The sequence below is a fragment of the Canis lupus genome, chromosome 27 (assembly GCF_048164855.1).
Source record: "Canis lupus baileyi chromosome 27, mCanLup2.hap1, whole genome shotgun sequence".
NCBI classification, from domain to species: Eukaryota; Metazoa; Chordata; class Mammalia; order Carnivora; family Canidae; genus Canis; species Canis lupus.
Window position 1 is genome coordinate 20,814,415 of NC_132864.1, and position 25,011 is coordinate 20,839,425.

Consider the following 25,011-nt stretch of genomic DNA (forward strand, 5'->3'; position numbering starts at 1 on the left):
GGATCTATAGCCCAGGGCTGGAGAGGGTTTGATGATCGAAAGAGGACATGGGCTCTGGAACACACCAGACACTGTGGTGGGCTTTGGGAGGGGCCACTCTCCCTCAGCCTCCCCAGTCAGCCCAAAGTTAGAAGCAACTGGAACAATAGGGCAATCAATCCTGCTCTCACTCTTTGTGCCAGTATAAGGAAGGCTGTAGTGAAGGCAAGGTTCTAGTGGGCTTCATTCGACGCCCAAACCGGGAAGGAGCAAGAGAACATCTGAAGCTGTCCTATTTCAGGGCATTTTGTGTCCTGTTTTTCTCCTGGCTCCCAGTCCTCCCCCTGGACACGCAGGAGGAGGAGCTGAAGGGGGCCCCACAGCACAAGCTCCAGAGAGGCTGCTAGGGCATGGGGGTACCTACTGGCCAATTGTACCCCAGCCTCCTCTCTCTCTCCCTGTGATAAGGGATGGAAGCAGAAAAAATGTTCATCTTTAGCCCAGAAGGCTGGCCTACAGCCTGCAGAGTTCCGATAAGGATCAATATGTGCTGATTGCTACATTCTTCAAGGACCTCTTGACTGCCTGTATTTCTCACCAATAATTAATGTCAAGCTCAATGATAAGCACTAGAAAAATCTTGGGAAAGTAGTTTTAGGAGTAGAAATCCGAAGACACTTATGATCTACTCCCTACATGTCCCTTCCCCCTTGAGCACAAAGCATACAACCACCAGCTTCATACAACAAAAGTTCAGCTTTTTCTGCCCATTTTTTCTGCCCCTGTCCCCATGCTACTTAAATAAACTTACTAAGTTGCACCACACAAAATCTCAAGAATTCTTTCTTGACCTTTGCATTCCACAACCCTCCAACACCCTGGAAGTCCTCGAGCCTCCTCCTGCTGCACTTACCAGCAACTCACTCTAAGCCACTCCCCTCCTCTGAAACCAGAGTGTTTGTCTGAAAAGTGAACAATGATCTGAGCATCTTCTGCTCAAAATCCCATTATGCAAGCTCTGTGCCAGGGTCCACTGTGAAGGCCGGCCCAGACTTCCAGTCACACAGGTCTGTCTGTGCTTGGAATGTAACATGCTGCCTCCAGCCACAAGGCACTTCTGCATGCTACCCCCCCCACCCCCACCCAAGTCATTAGGAGAATTCCTCCTTGCGCTTTGGTTCTCAGCTCTCCACCCTGAAGCCCTAAAAGAGTCCCCAAGCCTGGAATCTAGCACAGTGCCTGATACATACTGAGTGCTTGATAAATCAGTATGGAAGAAGGAAAGGAAGGAAGGAGAAAATCAAGGTCTTCCATGATGTGGGACCTGGGTCTTTCCTTGGGAAAGCAAAGATGCAAATGATTGCCCATTATTAGTCTGAAAACAGTCAAAAGACCAAGAGTACAGACAAAGATGAAGCAGAAGAGAAAGAAAAGCACAGCATCTGTATTCTGATCTCTGAGCCTTGTCCCCTCCAAGTTCTTCTCTGATAAGCAGCTGTGACCCAGAGAGGAGAGTTCAAGGAGAGAGGCTGTGGTCTTCAGGCCTGAGGCCCAGTCTGGGGCTGAAGGGGAGAGGGAGCAAATGGCAGGAATACACCCTTCCAGCAATAAATCAATTTAACCCTAGGACCCTGGCTCTGTACTGACCATGATGGAGAAAATGGGGCCATGTGCCATGAAAAAATTGTTCGGGCTTTTCTGTTTGATGCTTTTGGCCAGAGGAAACGTGGGCCACCTCTAGAGAACAATCAAGTCAAACGGGGGGCGGGGGGTGGGAATAGGTTCTAAAGAAGCAGCAATGTTGAGGGAGACAGTGGCTCCAGGGGAAGGGAAATCAGAGAAACACAGAATTAGAAGCATAATTAGAAAACTGAAGGCCAGGGGCCCTTTGGAGAAAAAAAAAGGGAGGAGTATGGCAGAAAGGTAGAGGGAAAAGAGTTGGGGGCAGAGAAAGGCTAATGGACCCTGGTGATGGTAATAGTGGTAGTGATGGTGGTGATGACAATGTTGGTGATGGTGATGATAATGGTGGTGGTGATAGTGTGGTTGGTGGTATGGTGATGGTGTAGATAGCGATGGTGGTGATGTTGGTGGTGATGATGATGGTGGTGATGGTGATGCTGATAGTAGTGATGGTGGTGATGATGATGGTGTGGATAGTGGTGGTAGTGATGTTGGTGGCACTAATGGTGGTGGTGGTGGGCTGGTGGTGATGGTGATGATGATGGTGTGGTTGATGGTGTGGTGATGGTGTGGATAGTGGTGGTGGTGATGTTGGTGGCACTGATGGTGGTGGTGATGGTGTGGCTGGTGGTGATGATGGTGATGACACAATGGTGGTGATGGGTGGTGATGGTAGTAGAACTTCAGCAGAGATGGTGGTAATGGATGTAGGACAGGGGCAGGGATGGTGCTAATGAGGACAATGACAGTAATGGTAACAAGAGGACTCATCATGTACCTAATCTGAGCCAGGCCCCATGCTTTGCCTGTGCCATCTTATGTAATCCTTCCAACAACCACTGGGTGGAAATGATCATCTTCTTCATCCCACTACTTAAGAAACTAAGCTCAGAATCTGGAGAGGCCATACTGAAAATCACATAGTTGATAGGTTGTAGACTCAGAATTTGGCAGAGGCTGGGTTTGTCCAGATTCCACACTGTTAGCAGACAGTGAAAGCCTGGGAAAGGAGAGCAGAGAGGAAAACTGAATAGGAGGAAGGCCCGCCCTGACCACACTATTTAATAGGACAACCTGGCCACCATTCCCAGAAGGCTCTGCCAACCGCCCTGAGACTGCTCCACTTTTCTTCTTCTGTCCCCCACTGCACTTATTCTAACACACTTTGCAATGCATTTGCTTATTATGATCATAACGTGTCATCTGTCTCCCCCTGCTAGAACGTAAACCCCCGAGGACTGACATCCAAGCCTGCATTTTCAGAGATCAGAACAGTCCCTGACACAGTGCAGGCATTCCACAAACTTTGTTGAATGACTGAATGTTTTTTTGGTTTCAGGCCACATCTGATATGATAAGAAAAGGTTAAGATATCATGGATTTGGGGTCCCCCGAGCCTGTTGAGGCTTCTTCAGTTTCAGGCTGAGGCTGATCTAACAAGCTCTGAAAAGTCAAGAATGGTTAATTTTTTTTTTCCTAACTCAGGGGCTCCTTGGACACTGGAAAACAAAAATATACCCAACCCAAGGAGAAAACTAAGATTAGAGTCACACGTCTAAAATAAAGTTGCCTGATCCCCTAAGAGAGAGAGAGAGAGGCAGAGAGTATCCTCAGCCAGGCATAAAGCTTACTTGTCTCTATCTGCTTCCATGAGTTTCTCAATACAACTTGCATTCCCTCAGTCATTTAACAAACATGCATCGAGTCACCATTTACAAGCCAGAATTTAAAATATCTGACTTCACTGCCGTAGAAGACTCCAGCCCTCCAGCCGAGAGCTGGGGTTACCAGGGTGCATAAATATGGCATGATGCTTAAGAACAAGAGTCTCGTGGGAAAGACACTAGTTTGTTCCTTAGTTTGGGATAACATTTTTAGTTAAAGCGAAGGGCAGGAAATGATGGAATCATCCAGCTCCCAAGATAGTTAGAAGCTTCTAGGAACCAATGATCATTTTTGAGGGAAGATTTAAAAGAAGGATGGGTGCAGGATGGCTCACTGCTTCCCCTTGGTGGAGATTAGTGGCAAGCACATCCAACAGCATCCTGGGTCTTCCCTTAACAGAGACAACCCCAGCCAGGAGCTAGGTTTGTCCTGCACCTGCCCAGCGGGAGGTCACATTTAGATGAGGGAGCCAGGAAACTAACAACCACTGCAAGACATGGTCAGTTGGTGACAGAAGCATTCATTCATTCGCTCAACAAAGTGCAGAGGCTTTGAGGCAGGAGTTGAGTTTGAGGATAAGCAGGGGTTCCCTGGAAAAACAAAGAGAAAGAGAATTCTAGGCAGTGGCACTGGGAGCAAGAAATCCATGTGAAATCCATGCCTGGTCTAGAAAACTCTAAGTAACTAGTAGATTTAGCCAATAGTCAAGGCTTGAGGGGGAAATGTGAACGGTGGGGCTCCAAATAGAAGCCAAATCCTGAGCTTTCTTTACAACCCATGGAAAGGCCATATACTTTAAGCCATTGGTGATTTGCGTGGGCTACATGTGGGGAAAGGTGCATTAATTCAAAAATATTTACTAAGTTCCTAGAGTGTGCCAAATATTGTATCACATACTGATCTCTGGCTGGGAATAAAATGGTGAGCCAAAAGAGGTATGATCCCTGCCCTTCTGCAGCTTACAGTTTGGTAGGGAGATAGGCATCCTTTTTTTTTTAAATCACACCCCCCCAAAAAAAAAAGGTTAAAATTTAAATTAAAATGTGACAAACAACTATGTGGCATACAGGAAGATCAGACATGAAGTATGACACCAAGGAAATTCAGAGCTGGGTGTGTAGACAAGACAGAGCTAAGGGTCCCCAGAAAAGTAAAGATGAGACACAGCTTTCTTAACATCACAGAAGTCATGTTAGGACCCCAGCCGTTTTGTGATCGATGCCAGACCAGCACTATTTGCACAAGCACATTTCTTGCAGAACTTCTTGGGATGCATAAAAATTGCAGGAAAAAAAAATAGATCTTGGTAGTTAATGATTTTAAGGGAACAAAAGAAAGTGAAAAACAAACAGCCACTCCCAAGCCAGGACATAGTCTGACCACAGCAGAGACAATAAATCAGTGGTAAAGCTCCCAGTGCTTTTTCAAAAGTAAAGACTGACCTAATGCCCACTCTTGTGTCATTTCTGCAGGATTTAAACCCTGTTGAGCACACAAATACTGGACTACCTGGAGCCAGAGTGCTGATGATGCTGAACCTGGCTGGCCTGTGACTTCAGTCAACTAGGACCTGGACTCTGCCACCTGAGGATGACTTTTGCCCCAATTCTAGCCTGAACCATCCTTTGTCATGCTCCTCCCTGAATACGTATGAACCTGCAGCTTAAACCCCTCCCCCGATTTTGTTGTTGGGAGAGGCCTTGCTTGGAGAGCTATCTCCCTGCCTCCTTCCTTATAACAAGTAATAACAAGGTCTTCACTTCCAACACCTACTTGGGTTGTGTTCAATGGAATGCACCCCACATGGCACTGAGTTGCGCTGATCCCCATGGTGACCTCAACACTAAGTGCCATAGGATTTGGGCAAACGTGCAGCACTTGGCCACTGCTGTCAAGGTCCCAGTGGCCATAAGGTTGGTATCAGAAGCAGGACATTGTAGATGGCATCTGAGCTGCCTGGGAAGACTTTGTAGAGGCAAAAGGATGACAGGGAGCAGAATTTGCTACCCCAAGATATGTCCCTTTAGCATAAAAGCTATTTGAGGCTGATTATTTTGAAGAAACAGTAGACACGGGTGAAGCTCTGAAACATGAGTAGAAGTTGCACTTTTGCAAAAGACATTGACATTTATACAGGAAACCTCCATTTATAAAGGTGTCTCCAACTCAGTATCAGAAGGGTGACTCTAGAAACTTCTTCCTCTCAATGGAGAAGGCAGAGACTTTTGCACACCCACTTTCCCTTTGTTATTTGTGCTTTTCCCGGTCACCTCCCACAACTGCCCCACCCCCCAACTGCCTCCTTTGTCTTTAACTAGAGATGCAATTGAAAGTGGTGTCTTGGGTCACTCTAAGGAGTTCCTCAGTTTCCCCAAGGCTCTTCCACACATACAGGAAGTAACCATGTTATTAAACTTTAAAACTTTTTTTTCTTCTGTTAATCTTTTATTACAGGGGCCATTTCAGCCAAGGACCCAGAAGAGTAGAGAGAAAAATTTTTCTCCCCACCAGGACCACAAAGATCGCTGTCTTTCAAACCATGGCTCACAATCCATAAGTGAGGTGTGACATGAAAGTGGTGGGTCATGAACAGCATTTGGTAAGTAATACAGGATAAAATAGGAAAGGATGCAAAATATCATGCATAGTAAGAATGTGTTTGATGGCCATTCTTTATTTCACGAGACTCGTTTCAGGTATGTATGTGTATGGGTGTGTGTGTGTGTGTGTATCTGTACAGAGTTGCAGTGTAAATCCGATTCATTTCTAGGCATCTTGATCAAAACTGGAAAACACAAGATTAGAGGCCCTCTCATGGTCTTGTCCAGCCCAGGATGTCACCACAGATGAGTGAAACACCTATCTCAGGCAGAGCTGGAGGCCAGCTCCATTTATAAGGACTTCACTGAACTCAGTAGCAGAATTCTGATGGAAGTTGTGAACTCAGAAAAGCAATTAAGAACCTAACATCAATGCTCACCCTCGTGTATTGTAGGGGGCAGGATCTGGGGAGAGGCATAAATTGATAGAAACTTTCTGGAAGGTTACCTGGCCACGTAGACTATCTGGAGACATTTTTGTTTGTCATGACCGGGACTGAGAGGGTGCTACTGCCATCTTGTAACTGAGGCCAGGGTTGTTGCCATATATTCTTCAATGACAGGACAGCCCCTGATTCAGGGTCCCTTTTGATGATAACTTTGATAAGGCTACGCTAGCAAGAAAGACTACCAAAGGGCATGCAAGGGGAATCTGGGCCAATGACCTGTTCCAAATACGTTCTCTTGCATTCCCTGCTGTATCCCAGCCTGCTGGCACACAGTAGTCAGTAAATACTTGTTGAATGTCCCATGCTGAACCCGGTAAAGGCTTGTGCAGAAAACCAGCTGCCTGATGGGTCCAGACTGAGGTTCTGCAGCGACACCTTGTGGTGGAAACTGAAACAACTATGTGGATGAACTAATAACCCTTTGGCTGGTGCTATCCAGAACCAAATGCCCTACACCTGAGCTCTCCCTTAAGGAAGAGCTTCCAAGAGCTGCCCTCACCACCTCTGGCTTCCGAATCCAGGCCTCTCTTTTCTCTGCTCATGAGTGGTATTTAAAGCTGACTCTGTCTCATCCTGGCCTGCAGCTCAGGCACAGAAATCTAGAGGAACTGAGGCAGATGTTTTGGGGACGAGTCTCCATCCCCAAGGCCTGCTCACCTGACATATGGACGTTCCGGAGACAGGACAGGGAGGCATTGAGACGGGCACACTCCTCCCGGTTGGCTCCGTATTTCTCCACGGTCTCACACACCTGCTCATCTGTCATCTCCAAGAGGTCCTCCAGACTCAGCTGGCCGGGGGTGATTTCCTAGAAGAGGGAAGGAAGAAAGATGGTAAACACACCTCAGGTGCCCAGAGGGAAGGGTAGTGGGCTGAGCCTCCACACTGCCCTCTAGCAGTACCTACGTGCAACACCCAACCCTGTGTGAACTGCAGCTGAGGTCTCTGACTCTAGGGTCAGACAGACTTGGATTTGAATCTCAGCTTTGCCGCTCATTACCTTGGGCAAGTCACTTACGCTCTCTGAGCCTCATTTTATTCACCTGTACAATGGGAGTCTTAATGGCACCTACTTTGTAAGGTAGCACCTATTGTGAGCACGCAGTCAGTGCTTCATAGATGGTGGTGGTTAATTATCTGCCCTCCTCTGTACTCTCTGAACTTCTTTTTTTTTTTTTTTTTTTTCTCTCTGAACTTCTTATGGGCAGATCCCACTTTCATCATCTTTGGATGGCTCTCTGGGCCTCCTGCTTGGCTTGGCTTGGCTTGGCCCCAATACAGGAGTGAACTCAGAGCAGAGCCCAAGTCTCTTGATGGCTGTCCTCCCAAGCTACACATTCAAGGGTCTAGATTGGGGCCTTAGGAATCCTAAGAGGCAGTAGCCTGAGCATAGAACAGAACCCTGTCTGTAGTCCAGTGCTGGAAATGGAACTGGATTTGTGTCCCAGCCCACAGGGCACAATTTTGCATTCTAAGACAAAGTGCTAAGGCTGGGGTATAGCATAGGATGGGGACATGATACCTCTGGAGAGGGTAGGATTCCCAGATATAAATTTCCCTTCACCACCAAAAGCAACCACCCTCCCTTTCCCAAAATGATGTGTCCCTGAACACCATGATATGGATACACCTTGAAATTTGTCAAACTTCAATATTTATGCATCTTTTTGCATTTATGCATCTGTGTACATCTATAGCTATACATGTATATGAAACGAAGAGGCTTCATTTTATAGCAGTTAATGGTATCCATTGTTTTTACATATATTATTTAAGTAAGAATTTGAGATACCTAAAGATGGAGTTTCTAGGACAATGTGGAATATTACTGCCCTCTTGTGGCAATATCTGTGTATTACAACAAAATCAGACCACCACCACCACACCAGCCCCTCTACCACACATACAGGCATTAAACTGGCAGCCAAAAAAGAGGAAAGTTTCTTTCCCCACCTCAAAACAGATGCAGGCCAAAGGCCACAAAGACAAATCAGTGCCTTTCCAATTCACTAGGGCAAGGAGCAGGAAAAAACAATATTTGAGTCATTTAGGGCTTTTCTCAAATAGAGACACATGGCTTGTAAAGCCCACTTTAAGAAAACTGATGGTCCAGGATCTGAAGGTACAAAACAAATCACATTTAGAGAGACTCACTGACAGCATAAAATAATTCTCTTCTTTGCTGCAGGATTTACTTGTGCATTTTAATCCTATCATTTACTCCCCCAAATACTCAATTTTCACTGAAATTTGGGGTCATAGAAAAAAAACACAAAAGTAATAACGACATTAAAAATGGACAAAGCCTTAAGAAATGCGGACTAAGAGACCAGATGCACTTCCTTCCAATAAAATGATAATAATAAACAAAAATGAAATGGATGGTGCACTGTTTTAAGGGCTTTCCCTGGGGTCTTTTTTACTATCACAAAGACCACATAAAGGAATACTTTCATCATCATCATCATCATTGGTCTGTAATTAGGACACTAAAATTCAGAGAGATTAGACCACTTGCCCAGGGTTGCTCAGCAAGTAAGTCTGAACCTAGGCTGTTACTTGGGAGCCTTTTCCTCCTCAGAAAGGGGACCTCTGGTGGACGCACATGGGAGCTACAGACAGAGAGCTGGAACCCCAGCTCGTCCCCATCTCCCAGTTAGTGGACTCAGGATTCTAACAGACTAAGGTAAGAGCCAGAGTTGGGGCACCTGCAGGCCACGTAAATGTAAATGAGCAAAACCGCTCACTAGCAGGAGCCTACAGGATCCAAAGGGGCAGCAGAAATCAGGTCATCCACTGCCACCAGACAGGAATTCAGTTCAGTGAGTTCCCCAATTGGGCTTTTTCAAGAGAAGCCAGAGATCTGGGGTTTTTAAAAATTTTTTTTTTTTATAATAGTCACAGAGAGAGAGAGAGAGAGGCAGAGACATAGGCAGAGGGAGAAGCAGGCTCCATGCACTGGGAGCCCAACGTGGGATTCGATCCCGGGTCTCCAGGATCACGCCCTGGGCCAAAGGCAGGCGCCAAACCGCTGCACCACCCAGGGATCGATCTGGGGTTTTTTAATGCAAACTCTTTAAGCTTTTAAATATTGGCTCAAAAAATTTGTTGCAAACACTATACCAGACAAACAAAAAATGTTTGTGCATCAGATACAAGGAAGAACAGCGTGGGAACCACCAGTTTTCAATCCCTGGCTGAAAGGATTTTGTCTCTGTATTCATCCAGCTTGATAAATAAATGGTCCCAAAAGCCTCTAAAAAGTGGATTTGCCCATGCAAATAAAATGTGCTGTCTGTAGTTTCTCGTGACCTTTCATTTTAAGGAAATTCACATGAAATTACCATTCTGGGAATGAAAGGAACATAGAATTATACGTCAGCCAGTGTGCATGCATGAGGTTGGGGTAGGGTGTGATTGAGGAATGTGTGGGCCTTTCCTCTAGCTCAGGATCAGGTGGGTTCATGCTAGCTCTCACATAGAGGTCAACGTCTGAAAAGACAAAAGGTGGAAGACCTCTTCAAGAAGAAGGGTGCACCATGAGAAATGGCACTTGGTCCTGCAGGCAAGGAGGGCACTCCCTTGTCTGCCCAGTTCAGGGAGCCCCCAGCAACATCAAAAGGAGGAGAAAGCACAGTGCTTCCCATAGGCTCCAGAGTCCTACTGAGCTGCATTTTCCTGCCAGCCCCATCTACTCTAACAGGAGAAGTTGCTTCATCTCTGAGCCTTATATTCCTGCTCTGCACAATGGGGATAATTGTCCCCACCTCAAAAGGTCATTGCGAGCCTCAACAGTTGAGATCCTGGGTGTAGAGCCCTTAGGACAACTCCTGGCCCCAAACATTCAGTAACTAGTTTTATTTGGAAGGGCCAGACTAGTCACTGGAATCAGTGGGGACCTAGAATCCAAGAGGGTAGGAAAAAAAATCTCACTATCCTTGAGATTTTAAGGATGTGGTCCACTCTCGTTACTTCCAAAGTTTTCAATGGTAAGATGCCAGACTGTGAGCGGAACATTTTAGATGGATCTTCTCATTTTATTCTAGCTACTTCAGAAGAGGAGATAATCTTTACCCCCATTTAATGGTGGGATCCAATATGGTGGCCACTGGGCACATTAATTAACATTAAATACAATTAAAAATCCAGCTTATCAGTCACATGCACTCATCACAATTCAAGCACCCGACAGCTATGTACGGCATGCTGTCCGATGCAGTAGCACGGACAGCATGGATATAAATTATTTCCATCATAACAGAAGTTCTGCTGGGCAGCACTGGTCTAAAAGGTAATGTGACTTGGCCAAGGTGATTGAGCTAATAAATAGGCAGAGCTGAAAGAGGATCCAACTGAATGTAGAGCCATATTCTTAACAACCCACTTGGACAGCATCAGAGATCCTCTGCGCCTTCATCCAACACATATTTGCGTCAGGCACAGGCAAAAACCTGCTGTCGGAGGGGCTGGCTTCTGGCCAGGAAGGGGCAGGGGGTGGGGGGCTGTCTCTGGTCACCTCCAGGACTTCCTTGCGCACATCGACGATCCGGAACCAGTGTCGAAGCTGGGGGAAGCCATCCAGCTCGGCGTTGCGCTCCTGCAGGGCCACCTTCTTTTTGCAGGACAGCTGTCGGCTGAAGTACTTTACCAGCTTGCTCTGTGGAGACACAGATGAGGACAGGGGATGGGTCACAGGCATTGCCATGGGAGAATAGGCAAGAATCTCCCCGCCCCCTACCCCCCCTCCCTGCCTGAACCCCATCCAACCCCTATTTCAAACACCAGTGTCACTGTAGGAAGGAGGGGCACACGTTGTTACCACTTTATTAGGGGGCTTTGGGGCTGCAATCATGTACATTTCCACTGCATAAGTCCTCGGACCCAATGCAATGATTGCACTTCTAGGAAATCTCCTAGAGGCGCCATCCTGTGCAAGGTGACTATAAAAGAATAGCTCTTACTGTTCTACTTGCAATGGCAAAAGATTGAAAACACCCTGAGGGTCCATGAGCAGAAGACACAAATGCGGGTACATGACACAAGGGAATTCTACGCAGCTATAAACTAAAATGAGGAAGTGTGCTATGTAGTCATTCAGAGCAGTCTCCAAGATACGTTGATACATAAAAATAAATATTCTCCATGCATGTGGGCACTGTTTACATTTATATAGCTTTGTAAATTCAGACACTCTGGGAGGATTTCCAAAATGCTATGGAAGGGAAGGGGGGTGGTGGGGAAGAGAGGTGGAAGAAACATTTTTTGTTTTTATTTTTCTAATTGTTAATTGAAGTATAATCAACATGCAATATTATATTAGTGTCAAGTGTACAACATAGTGACTCAACAATTATATACATTATGCGGTGCTCTCTATGGTAAGCAGATAAGTGTAGTGACATTTGTCACCAGATAAAGTTATTACAGTAGTATTGACTATATTCCCAATGCTGTACCTTTCAGGAGAGTAAGAGGTACAAACTTCCAGTTAGAAAATAAATAAGTCACAGATATGAAAAGTACGGCAGAGAAACATTTCACTTAAATCCTTTTGTAGGGATCCCTGGGTGGCGCAGCGGTTTGGCGCCTGCCTTTGGCCCAGGGCGTGATCCTGGAGACCCGGGATCGAATCCCACGTCGGGCTCCCGGTGCATGGAGCCTGCTTCTCCCTCTGCCTGTGTCTCTACCTCTCTCTCTCTCTCTCTCTCTGTGACTATCATAAATAAATAAATAAATAAATAAATAAATAAATAAATAAATAAATAAAAATAAAAATAAAAATCCTTTTGTACTGGGGCACCTGGGTGGCTCAGTGGTCTGCTCAGTAGTCTGCCTTCAGTTCAGGGCGTGATCCCGGGGTCCTGGGGTCGAGTCCCACGTCGGGCTCCCTGCAGGGAAACTGCTTCTCCCCCTGCCTGTGTCTCTGCCTCTCTCTCTGTGTCTCTCATGAATAAATAAATAAAATCTTTAAAAATAAATAAATCCTTTTGTACTCTGTGAATCTTAATTCATGTGCAAATATTCACAAATTCACAAATACTTTTAGAATGAGATGGACTTGAACTCATGCTATGGAGAGATTCCATGACACAAGAAAGGAAAACTAGTTATGTGAAAACTAACATTAACAGTGAGATGATGGTAGTGGGCATCTGTTGCTTCTGTCCAGCTGATCTGCATTTCCCCTTTTGCTGAAAAGAATATTTCAATTTTCATTGGGGGAAACTTCCTTCTTGGGATCCCAGTCCATATGGTTTTTGGTAAGGCCGGTCTCACCTACCCACTCCACTCGGGCTGCAGGATGGGCACATGACCCAGGCCTGATCACAGCATTTGGATCAAGGACAAGAAGTGAGCCAGACCCAGCCCCCAAGGACCCTCCCCAGCAACCCTTCCCAGGTGCTCAGGAGACAGCCCTCACTTCCCTCTAGAGTTGTTGGGGAACGAGGGGACACCATAAGAGCCAGAAGCTGCCCAGGCCAGCCCTGCTGCCATATGGGAGCCAGCCTGAGGCTGATTGGAAGGAATCAGAAAACTCATTTTTCAGTTAACATTAATTCTATTCACCTTACTAATAAAATGAAAGTTGTCATTCTTCTTGATAAAAAAAGCCTAAGTTCCATTGCAATAGTGGCACAAAAATCACATGAAGCTAATGTTCCCACACTTGTAATCCGGAATCTCAGTCTAGAGTTTTAAAATAGAAAATGTCCAAAAGAATGTTTTTTTTCTCTAATTCCCTAATCTGAATGAATAGGGTCTGACCTATTAATAGAGCAGAGTTTTTTTTTAATTTTTAAAGATTTTATTTATTTGTTTGAGAGAGAGTAGTGTGTGTATGCAAGAGAGAACACAAGCAGGATGGAGGGGCAGAGGGAAAGGAAGAAGCAGACTTCCCGCTGAGCAGGGAGCCCAATGCAGGGTTCCATCCCAGGACCCAGGGGTCATGACCTGAGCAGAAGGCAGACGCTTCACCAACTGAGCCACCCAGAAGCCCCAGAGCAGATCTTTCAACTAAGATACCTACAGACCTCTCCTGTCTGTCCTTTGTTTTATTTTCTGACTTGCTTTAACCATTTTTTTTTTTGACTCAGGTACAAAAAAAAAACTACTTGAAAGAAATATACTTTGATGCATACACAGTCACTCTCTGAACAATTCCTCTCTTTGCCACATAACAAAATTGTCCAGGCTCATCTTGTTCTTTCCCTGCCACGGCTCTAGAATCAGTCCTCTCACCCAGGAAGCACTGCTTCCTCTGAACGGGAAATGGTATTTAGAAGCCAAGATTCGAGTGCTTACTGAATTTGGGGTGTCATTGTTTCCAGTCCCCTCTGCGGACAGCCTAGGCAATATATGTATGCTTGTGCAATGCACCTATGTATACATAGATACACAAGTTTATGCCTAGATTTTTTTATATGTATTGATAACCAATACTTCCAGTCACAATCCAATACCATAGGGTTTATTCTAACTTTTTTTATTTCCCACATCTGTATCACTCATCTCAGTGAGAAAAACAATCTTCAATACTTTTTTTTTGTTCAGTCTACCGATTTATTTAATTGACCACTGTCCTACTTGGATGCTCTCCTCATGGGCCTCAACCCCTGCTGCACTGACTTCTTACCCTAGCACCACTGCCTGCCTTACGGAGATTTCCATGTATGTCTGATTTGTACAAAGTTTTCTTACTTTTCACCTATTTACCTTAATGAATGACATTCCCCTTTTATTTCTCTTCCTTTCCTGAGTTCTGTTACCTCCTTTTTGAGTTTTTTGAATCCTGAGTTAAATTGTTTTTTCAGATGCTGACACATGCCAGGGGATGCTCAGATCCTCTTCGCAGACACACTCCTTTCCCTGCTTTGGTTTATGAGAATGAAACTGATTTCAGGTCTGCGTGAAATGTCCAAAATGGTAGTCCACTAGCCACGTGTGGCTAACTAAGCAGTCAAAGCATGGCCAGTCTGTCCACAGAATGGAATTTTAACCTTACTTAACGGAAATTTTAAAAACGTAAGCCATAGGGGTGCCTAGGTGGCAGAGCCAGTTAAGCATCCAACTCTTGGTTTTTGGCTCAGGTCATGATTTCAGGGTCATGATATCGAGCCCCCAGTTGGGGCTCACACTCAGTGTGAAGCCTGCTTGGGATTCTCTCCCTCTCCCTCTTCCTCTGCCCCTCCCACTCATGCTGTCTCTCTCAAATAAATAAATCTTTTTTTTAAGATTTTATTTTATTTAATCATGAGAGATACAGAGCAGGAGAGAGAGAGGCAGAGACACAGGCAGAGGGAGAAGCAGGCTCCATGCAGGGAGCCCGATGTGGGACTCGATCCCGGATCTCCAGGATCATGCCCTGGGCTGCAGGCAGCGCCAAACCGCTGCACCACCCGGGCTGCTCTCAAATAAATAAATCTTAAAAAAAAAAATAGAAGCCATGTAAAATATTTTTCTGTTAAACATAACTATTACTTTGATAGAATTAAACTTTACTTCAAAACTGAAATTTTAGCACCTGAATTGAGAGGTGCTCTAAGTATAAAATCCATACCCAATTTCAAAGACTTAGTAAGAAAAAGTAACATAAAGTATCCCCTTAATATTTTTACACTGATTATATGTTTAAATGATAATATTTTGAATATGCTGGATTACATAAAATATACTATTAATACGAATTTATTTTTTTGTTAATGTGGCTACTGGAAAATTTTAAATTACACATTTGGCACACATCTGTCACTTTCAATGTGTTTATTTATTTTTATTTTTTAAAAATATTTATTTATTTACTCATGAGAGACACAGACTGAGGGAGAGGCAGGCTCCTCACAGGGATCCTGATGTGGGACTCAATCCCAGATCCCGGGATCACAACCTGAGCCAAAGGCAGGCACCTGACTGCTGAGCCACCGAGGCGTCCTTTTTTTTTTTTTTTAAGATTTTATTTATTTATTCATGAGAAACACAGAGAGAGGCAGAGACATGAGCAGAGGGAGAAGCAGGCTCCCTGCGGGGAGCCCGCTGTGGGATTCGATCCCAGGACCCCGGGATCAAGCCATGAGCCAAAGGCAGACACTCAACCACTGAGCCACCCAGATGTCCCACTGTCAATGTATTTCTAAAGGACAGTGCTGCTGTAGGGTTTTATCCTAAATAAATAATTAAGAATATTCACAAAGCTTTGCTTAAGTTGATAATAGCCAAGAAAGATCGGAAACAATTCAACTCTTCACCAAGAGGGGAAGATGTAAATACATTACAATATATCTATATGATGGTGTATCATTAAAAATAAGGTATAAAATATGTATAATATTTATAATGTACAAATAATCATAAAAATGTATACAACTATTTGTGTATATATGCATAGAAAAGCTGTGGAAGGGTATATTATAAAATGTGAACTGCAGTTATCTCTGATAGTAAGATTATGGGTGATTAAGATTACTAAGATTAATAATAATTACAACTAAGATTATTAAGATTATTAATGATGGGATTATTATTAAATATTCAGATTATCGATAGAGATTGTTTCTATTTGCTTCTCTACAGCAAAATTAGAAAATACAATGTATATGTATTACCTGCTTATAAATGGAAAAAATGTTTAGATGAGTTGGCAACATTTCTTTTACAAAGATACTATCCAGTGTCAGGAAGAATGGGAGACACCATTGAGAATGCCACTGGAGGGCCAAGGGATTTTAGTCTCAACATTTTAATAGTTTCACTTCTAGGACTCCACCCTAGAGGCATACTTATATATGCTTGTACATGGGATAAAGGCTTGCTCATTACTGCAGCACAATTAAGTTTTAAAACTTGAAAATAATGTTTAAAAAGGTACATGAACCCAGGGGCACCTGGGGGGTACAATTGGTTAAGTGTCTGACTCCTAGTTTTAGCTCAGGTAGTGATCTCAGGGTCATGAGATTGAGCACCATGTGGGGCTCTGCACTCAGTGTGGAGTCTGCTGAAGAATTTCTCTCCCTCTGTCTCTCCCCTCAGCTCTCTATTTCTCTCTCAAATAAATAAATAAATAAATAAACTCTTTTTAAAAAAATGATAAAATAATGGGGCACCTGGATGGCTCAGCAGTTGAGCAACTGCCTTCGGCTCAGGGTGTGATCCTGGGGTTCAGGGATTGAATCCCGCATTGGGCTCCCTGCATGGAGCCTGCTCCTCCCTCTGTCTGTGTCTCTGCTTCTTTCTGTGTCTCTCATGAATAAATAAATAAGATCTTTTAAAAAAATAAAAACTATGTCTTTTTTTAAAATGATAAAATAATTAAAAGGTACATTACCCAAAAAGCTAAGTATGAATGAATTATAGCACATCTATAGGATGGAATATTATATAAACTTTCAAAAATAAGGTAGACTGATACATATTGGCTTGGGAAAATCTCCAAGATTTTCATTTTCAGTGAAAAAGCAATCTGCAAAGACAACATACATATATTATAATTACATTTATATTTTTAAAACTCTATGTGTGTCGGGGCACCTGGCTGGCTCAGTGAAGCACAAGGCTCTTGATCTCGGGGTTGTGGGTTTGAGCCCCACATTGGGTGTAAAGATTACTTAAAAATAAAATCTTAGGGACACCTATGTGGCTTGGCTGTGGGGTGTCTGCCTTTGACTCAGAGTGTGATCCCAGGGTCCTGGGATTGAGTCCCATGTTGGACTCCCTGCAAGGAGCCTGCTTCTCCCTCTGCCTGTGTCTCTGCCTCTCTCTTTCTCTGGGTCTCTCATGAATAAATAAATAAAACATTTAAAAAATAAAATAGGGGATCCCTGGATGGCTCAGCGGTTTGGTCCCTGCCTTCGGTCCAAGGTGTGATCTTGGAGTCCTGGGATCAAGTCCCACGTCAGGCTCCTTGCATGGAGCCTGCTTCTCCCTCTGCCTATGTCTCTGCCTCTCTCTCTCTGTGTCTCTCATGAATAAATAAATATAATCTTAAAAAAAATAAAAAATAAAATAAAATCTTAACAAATATATAAATAAATAAATCTCGGTATGTCAATGATATAATTATATAGAAAAATATTGGGCAGATTACAATGAACTGCAATGGCAAACAAGCATGGGGGGAAGAGGGGCACTCACTTAAAAAGTATACATCTGTATACAGATGCTATTTTGATGTTTATAATAAGTACATACGGCTTTGCTTTTTTGATATTTGAAAGAATTTTTTTTAAGATTTTCTTTGCAAGAGAGAGAGAAAGGGAGAGAGCATGAGTGGAGGGGCAGGGGCAGAAGGAGAGGCAGACTCCCCGCTGAGCAGGGAACCCAATGCAGGGCTCAATCCCAGGACCCTGGGATCATGACCTGAGCCAAAGGCAGAATTTTAACTGCTTGAGCCACCCAGGTGCCCCAGAAGGATTTTTTTTTTTAATTTAAGACTTAGTTTAGGCATCTTCTCCATGCTTTGCATATACCTACCTAACCTTTGGGTCACTCATTCATTCATAAAATATTTACTAAGTGCCCCCTATTCACCAGTGCACCAGGCACCTCGTTGGGCTCTGGGAATTCAATAACGAATATGATCAACCAAAAATTTGCCTTCCTTCTGATATTTCTGGTACAGAGAATCAAAGTCAGCTCTGAACTTCTGAAGATTTAGATATGAAATCTGTCTCCAGCAGTTATCACTCACTCTCTATCCATTTGAGGAAGCTTCAGGACAGAGGAGATCTCAGATTACAACTTTCTTCATCATGCAGAAAAGAAACTCCAGTAATTAAAAGCAAAATAGATCTCTCAGACCCTCAGATAAATGCCATCTTTGACTGGCAGTAAGTGTGCCTAGCAAGCTTGCTTGCTTTGCACGGTTTTAAGCTGAGGGCTTCCTAGTAATTGAAAAAATAGAAATGCACAATATAGTACCAGAGAAAGAGGACCATACTGTACAAATCTTGAATTTTGTTTTCCATGCCAGTGTGCTGGAATAAGAGGCAAGCCTCAGGAAGGAGCCAGAACTTTGGGCACCAGAGTCAGGCTAACTTAAGCTCCAATTGCACTGCACTCCTTAGTAGCTGAACCACCTCAAGCAAGTTTCAAAACCGCCCTGACCTCAGTTTTCTCACCTGGAAACTGAAGGCTATAACAAGCGTACCTACTTCACAAGATGGTGAGGAGAGTTAAAAGGGATTTTTCACACAAAGTGGTGCTGAAGAACCACTCCAAATGCCACACCAATAATGCTGATTTTGTACCACCCAAACTCACAAGCATCTGCCACAGTTACCTCAAAGGGGCTGTGCCCCCAATTTACTAACTCTCAGTACCAGGAAAAGTCTTTCTAATAAATTAAAATTATTCTGTTTTGGGATGCCTGGGTGGCTCAGTGGTTGAGCATCTGCCTTTGGCTCAGGTCATGATCTCAGGGTCCTGGGATTGAGTCCTGCATCAGACTCCCCATAGGGAGCATGCTTCTCCCTCTGCCTATGTCTCTACCTCTCTCTCTCTCTCATGAATACATAAAATCTTAAAAAAATAAAATTAACTTAATCTATTTCAAAATATATGTTCTTTAAAGATCAAACATATGAAAAAAAGATCAAACATATCCTTTCTCCAATGTTTAAAATGTACATTATACTGCAAAGAAATGTACTTTTAGTTGGATTAAAATGAAAACTATCTCCCAATTCATTATTTAAATCCTGATTCTGAAATTCATAGGATTTAAATCCAACCAACTTATAGAAATTGCTTAAAAAGTAACATATGCTTACTTTATTATTAACAATATCTATAAATTTGGGATTTTTGCTTACTGGCCTTCCTCAGACTTTTCACCTAAATAAACAAAGTTTTGCTGTTTATTATTCTATGTTTATATATGCCCATGTTGGATTTCAAATATGATGAAAGAAATAAGAATGTGTTTTCTTGAATAAATAAAAACAATATGCTTTCTTTCATTTGTTTTTTAAAGATTTTATTTATTTATTTATTTGACGAGAAAGAAAGAGAGCACAAGCAGGGCAAGTGGCAGAGGGAGAAGGAGAAGCAGGCTCCTGCTGAGCAGGGACCCGGACATGGGGCTCCAACCCAGGACCCCGAGATCATGACCTGAGCCAAAGGCAGACACTTAACCAACCCAGCCACCCAGGTGCCCCACAATATGGTTTCTTGACTTACAGAAACAAAGAAAGCCAGTGACATCATGTCTCCCATACCGTTATTTTTTTTTTAAGTTTTATTTAGTTATCTCTACCCAACATGGGTCTCGAACTCACAAACCCAAGATCAAGAGTCACACACTCCACTGACTGAGACAGCTAGTGCCCCAGTCTCTCATACTTTTAAAGATTTTTTAAAGATTTTAGTTATTTATTCATGAGAGACACAGAGACAGAGAGAGAGAGAGAGTGAGGCAGAGACACAGGCAGAGGGAGAAGCAGGCTCCATGCAGGGATCCTGGGTCTCCAGGATCAAGCCCTGGGCTAAAGGTCACTCAGCCACCCAGGCTACCCTCTCATACTTTTAATTAAGCATTCATTGCCCCAGAAGATTGAAAAATTGGACTAAGCGTTGATACCGAATGGCAGGAGCAAGGGAGCCATGTCACTACCTTGCTCAAAAACCCATTCTTAAGTAGCAGATCTCCCAAGTCTGGGTAACACTGATAACTTGAGGCATTGCATTAAGTGACAATGAGTGCCACAGTAAACATGTCCTCTCTCCAAATCTCTCTTTAGCCATCTCACCATATATCAAGGAGACAGTCTCTGTTCAGTGATGCTACGTCCTTAACACCTAACACTTGCTGATCTCTATAAGAGACAGCAGGACACAGACTCACAGCCTTGGGCAGGTAACAATAGTGACTGTGATATAATGACACTACTGTTTGTATGGTGTTTATTTTCTTGGTTGCTTCCATTTATGGCAAGTGGTACTAGTTTTCTGTTACAATAGTTGAATAATGTTTTATTTTTAAATACATGTATGGGGGGATCCCTGGGTGGCTCAGCGGTTTGGTGTCTGCCTTCAGCCCAGGGCGTGATCCTGGGGTCCCGGGATCAAGTCCCACATCAGGCTCCCTGCGTGGAGCCTGCTTCTCCCTCTGCCTGTGTCTCTGCCTCTCTCTCTCTGTGTGTCTTTCATGAATAAATAAGTAAAACCTTAAAAAAAATAAGTATATGTATGTTTTCAAAAATTGAGTTGGTTTAGGGGCACCTGGGTGGCTCAGTCAGTTAAATATCTGCCTTCAGCTGCTCAGGTCATGATCCTGGGGTCCTGAGATTGAGCCCCGCATCCAGCTCCCTGCTCAGTGGAGAGCCTGCTTCTCCCTCTCCCTCTGCCCCTCTCCTCACTCGTGTTCTCTCACTCTCTTAAATAAAATATTTTTAAAAAAAAAAAACTGAGTTGGTTTAAAGAACATATACAGATATGGCAAAAAGCACAATGGTGGTATCAAACTAATGAGTTTGGGAAATACTGTTCTACAGAAAAACGTTCAAACTCAGACATTATTCGGGGTTCAACTGTAGTCCATTTCTCCTTCCTTACCTCTTTCGTTTCCAATTCCCTAAACACATCACCTCAAATGTTGCCCCTCCATGATTTTGCTCAGGCTCCCCCATCTAGAAGTCCTTTCTATACCCACCTGTGGGTAGATTGTAAAGATGCCCCGAATCCTTCATGCCTCCTGCCCTGTACCCTTCACAATGTGCCCTTACAATTAACTCACAAGTAAGGCAGAGTCTGTGCCTACAACCCTGCAATCAGTTGGTGAAGCTTCTTGCCTCGGCCAAAATAAAAAGGCTTTGCATGGTTCTTCTTGCTGCCTTGGATCTGCCATCTATGTAAGAATGTGTCCAGGCTAATTAGTCAACTGAAGGATGAGAGACCATGTAGAGTAAAGCCAAGTCTTCCCAGACACCCTAGACAAAACCATCTCAACTCAGACAATAGCCAATTGTTGCCTAGCTGTGAGTGAGCCCAGTCAAGATCAGAAGAGCCAGGAATCTCCAACTGACCCCCAGATGCATGGCTAACAAGCATTTATGTTGTATGCAACTAAGGTTTTCTGGTCATTTGTTACGCAGCATTATGGGGGCACATAGCTGATACACCACCCCATCAACTCATGGAAATATTTTTCTCTGAAGTCCATCTCAAATGTCACCTTCTCCAGCAAGTCCTCGGCATTTTATTTTTACATGCTCTCTTATAACATTTATCACAGTTTTCCTTGCATTATCATCAGCTAATAATGAAGACACTGGATATCTCTCAAAAGGTTAAGGAGCCCTTTCTAGATTTGGAAGGATTTATCATTTGGATAAATGAAGTAAGCACAATAGTAAAAGTACCATTATTGAGCACTTCTATGAGCCAAGCCCAGGCTAAAGAACTAACACACATCATGTCAATATATTTACACATTCCCAGAGGCTAGATGCTGTTAAGATCTACATTCTATGGATGGGGAAATTATGCACAGAGAAGTTAAGCCATTTGTTCACGATCACATAGCTAGTAAGTAGAGAGCAAAGATTCAAACCCAATCTGATTCCAAGCCCAAAATATTGCAGAAAGGGTAACTTTATTTTAATGTTAATTATTTAACAAGCACGTGTATATCTTTTCCTTGTGGAAAAGTTGGACTATTTCAGATGAGGCCAAAGCCCCCTTTGCCCACTCCTACTAATGCTGGCCTTCTTCTCCCTAGACATAATGGAAGTAACAACAGAGACTAGGTTGGTGTCCATATTTCCAGACCTTTTTCTATGCCTCTATGCATGTCCATATGTGTGTGTGTGTGTGTGTGTGTGTGTATAAACTCCACAGCACAGTTGGATGTGTAGGGTTATTTTTTTACACATAAATTATATCTTTACTTTTTTCACTCAGTAGCAAGCCTCAAGCATCTTTCTCTGTTAGTTCATACAGATCTAACTCATTCTTTTTAATCTTCTGCATGAGGGATTCCTTTGATCCCAGGGTCAAAAGCCCATGATGTGAGCAGTTCTGTGATGTCTGCTGGGGGCATCTTTGTCGGCTCTGATAAAGCGTTTTCAGGAACAACAGCCATGAGAGCAGCCACCATTTACTAAATACTTGCAGTGAGCCTGGCACGGTAGGACAAGTGCTTTGAATGTGTCTGTTCATTTCTAATCCATGCAACAATGTTAGCTGTGAGGCTGGTATTCTGAGCCCATTCTGTGAACAAGAAAACTGAGGTGTCAAGAGGTTAAATCACTTACCCAGATCCACAAAACTATGTAAGTTGGGGAACCACAGCATGATCCCAAAGTTCCCTCCCTTTTGCAGAATGTTGCACTATGAGTTGCTCACGGATCCTTCTCACTGAACTGGAAATCCAAAGTCAGGCCTCACTCATCTTGGGAAGGCTTCCAGGTATTGTGGGAGAAGTGTTTCTAAATTCTAGTTCTGAGGCTTTGGCAAGTCACATTAGTTCCCTGAGCCTCTACTCTCTCATCTGTAAAATGGGCACATACCACTTTTCCTCACAGGCCTGCTGAGGCATCACATGAGATACTGTCTGTGCAGAAAGCAAGCTGAGCCCTCCTCTGACATGAACATAGTGTCCTAACTATCTGTTGAAGGAATGCTTGAATTCTGGGAGATGTTTCCAGAGTCACCCAGAGACTGGACCTTCTATACCTGCCCAGGACCAAGAATCAAGGGGCATCCCCACTATGATGCATTAGGAATGAGGGGGAGATAGATTTAAGGTTTAAGATAGGTTTAAGAAGCAGGCGGAGTAGGGAAGAAAGGCAGAGAGGGCAATCACAGGACCGAGGCTTCCCCTTGAAGCAAAGGGGAACCAGTCACCTTTCAGGACAAGAGAACAGCTAATCTGAGCAGGGAAAAACCCAGAAACCTGCCCCACGTGTGAGGCTGGACAAACAATACTTCCCAAGTGGAACATATCCCCTGGGAATTAGCAGTTTCCCCCAGCGGGTCCCCAAGATTGATAGCATAGAATAATCGCAGCTGTCAGCCAACAGGGGTTCTCTCTGAGCCAAATGGTGTGATAAACACTTTTTGTGACTTGTCTATTTACTCCACACAGTGACATTGTGATATAGATCCCATCACTGCCCCCATTTAAAGTTAAGAAAAAGTTAAATTGCATCTCTGGATTATCATCAGTGGGATTTATTTGCTTATTTCTGTGCATGTATATCTTATAATTTTTCTATAAGTTTGAATTACTTATATGATCATTCATCACAAACCTCATGAAAATCTGACACTTAGCAACAATAAAGCTATGTGGGACATAGTCAAAGTCAGCCACCTCATTAAATAAGGTCTCCATTTTTCCTGCAGTTCGTTCTTAATCCATGCAACAATGCTAGCTGTGACAGTTCATATATACATCACATATATATACATATATATATATGAAGATTACATGAAATCATGTATAAAGCCCTTAGACAATATCTGATAAATACATGATACATATATCTCATGTATATGATACATGCAATGTCCACCATTTCATTAAATAAGTTTATATATAAAAGTTTATAGGGACACCTGGGTGGCTCAGTGGTTGAGCATCTGCCTTTGGCTCAGGTCATGATCCTGGGGTCCTGGGATCGAGTCCCCCATTGGGCTCCGCATAGAGAGCCTGCTTCTCCATCTGCCTATGTCTCTGCCTGTCTCTGTGTGTCTCTCATGAATAAATAAATAAAATCTTTAAAGAAAAAAAAGTTTACATATAACCCTATATTATGCATGTGATAATTATACTATATATAACTAAACTACATATATAACTATTATATACTGTATGTTATAAACAGTACAGGTATTCAGCTAAACATTTCATTTACCTTATTTCATTTAACCTTCATAACCCCAGAGATGTCCCCACTTTACAGATGAGGAGACTGAGAGCCATAGAGCTTTAGCAGCTCTCCAAGGTAGAAGATAATTTTACATATAAGCATCCATTTTCCCCAATTCCCTGACCATAAGAATCATCTAGAGGTATCTGTTCAAATATCAACCTTCCAGGCCCATCCCCTAGGAAGCCTGATTCACCAAATCTGGGGAAGGCCCAGGAATTCATAAAAACACAAGCACCCCAATGACTCTGAGGGTCAGGCAAGCAGGAGAAACATTCATCTACTGTCTGAATTACGTAATGAAAGCAGTTTGTTTCTCTGACAAGCTAAAGCATCGGGATCCTTGGACAACAAAACGGGGGCAGAAACCCAATCCCGGAAGTCCATGTGGCTTCTGGGGCTGTGGGCTCCTGTGGGTAGTAGGCATTCACCGAGCAGCTCTAAGGGAAAGACCCTGTCCAGGGCCCTGGGAATTCAAAGAGCAGTCTGCACTGGTCCAGGCCTGAAGGGGCTCCCAGGGGGGCAGACGAGACAGATGTGGATGTGCAAACACAAATCACAAGACCAGGTGAGAGGAGCCAGAACAGAGGAGCAGCCAGGCTTCAGTACAGGCACAAGGGTGCAAAATTAAGAGAACAGTCTCGTAGATAGCAATGTGCCATGATCACAGGATACCGGTGGGAGTTCTATGTTTATTCTAGGAGAAGGCCTGCCATTCATTCATTTACTGAGTGTGTGTCTTAAGGGGCTTTCTAAATACCAAGAGGGAGG

The 25,011-nt window shown here is 43.6% G+C and overlaps 1 protein-coding gene across 24 annotated transcripts in view; it reads right to left on the reverse strand.

The window, feature by feature from the left end:
• Nucleotides 1–25,011, reverse strand: part of KSR2 (kinase suppressor of ras 2) — a 446,504-nt gene that overhangs the window by 307,146 nt on the left and 114,347 nt on the right. For all 24 annotated transcript variants that reach the window (XR_012019279.1, XM_072802706.1, XM_072802707.1 and 21 more), the window contains 2 exons: nt 10,893–11,033; nt 7,034–7,184 (listed from right to left, as the gene is read on the reverse strand). Coding sequence is in view for 23 of the 24 variants with exons in the window: in XM_072802706.1 (XP_072658807.1) it covers nt 7,034–7,184; nt 10,893–11,033 (292 nt within the window). In the remaining variant the exon portion in view is untranslated. The remainder of the gene's footprint in view (nt 1–7,033; nt 7,185–10,892; nt 11,034–25,011) is intronic.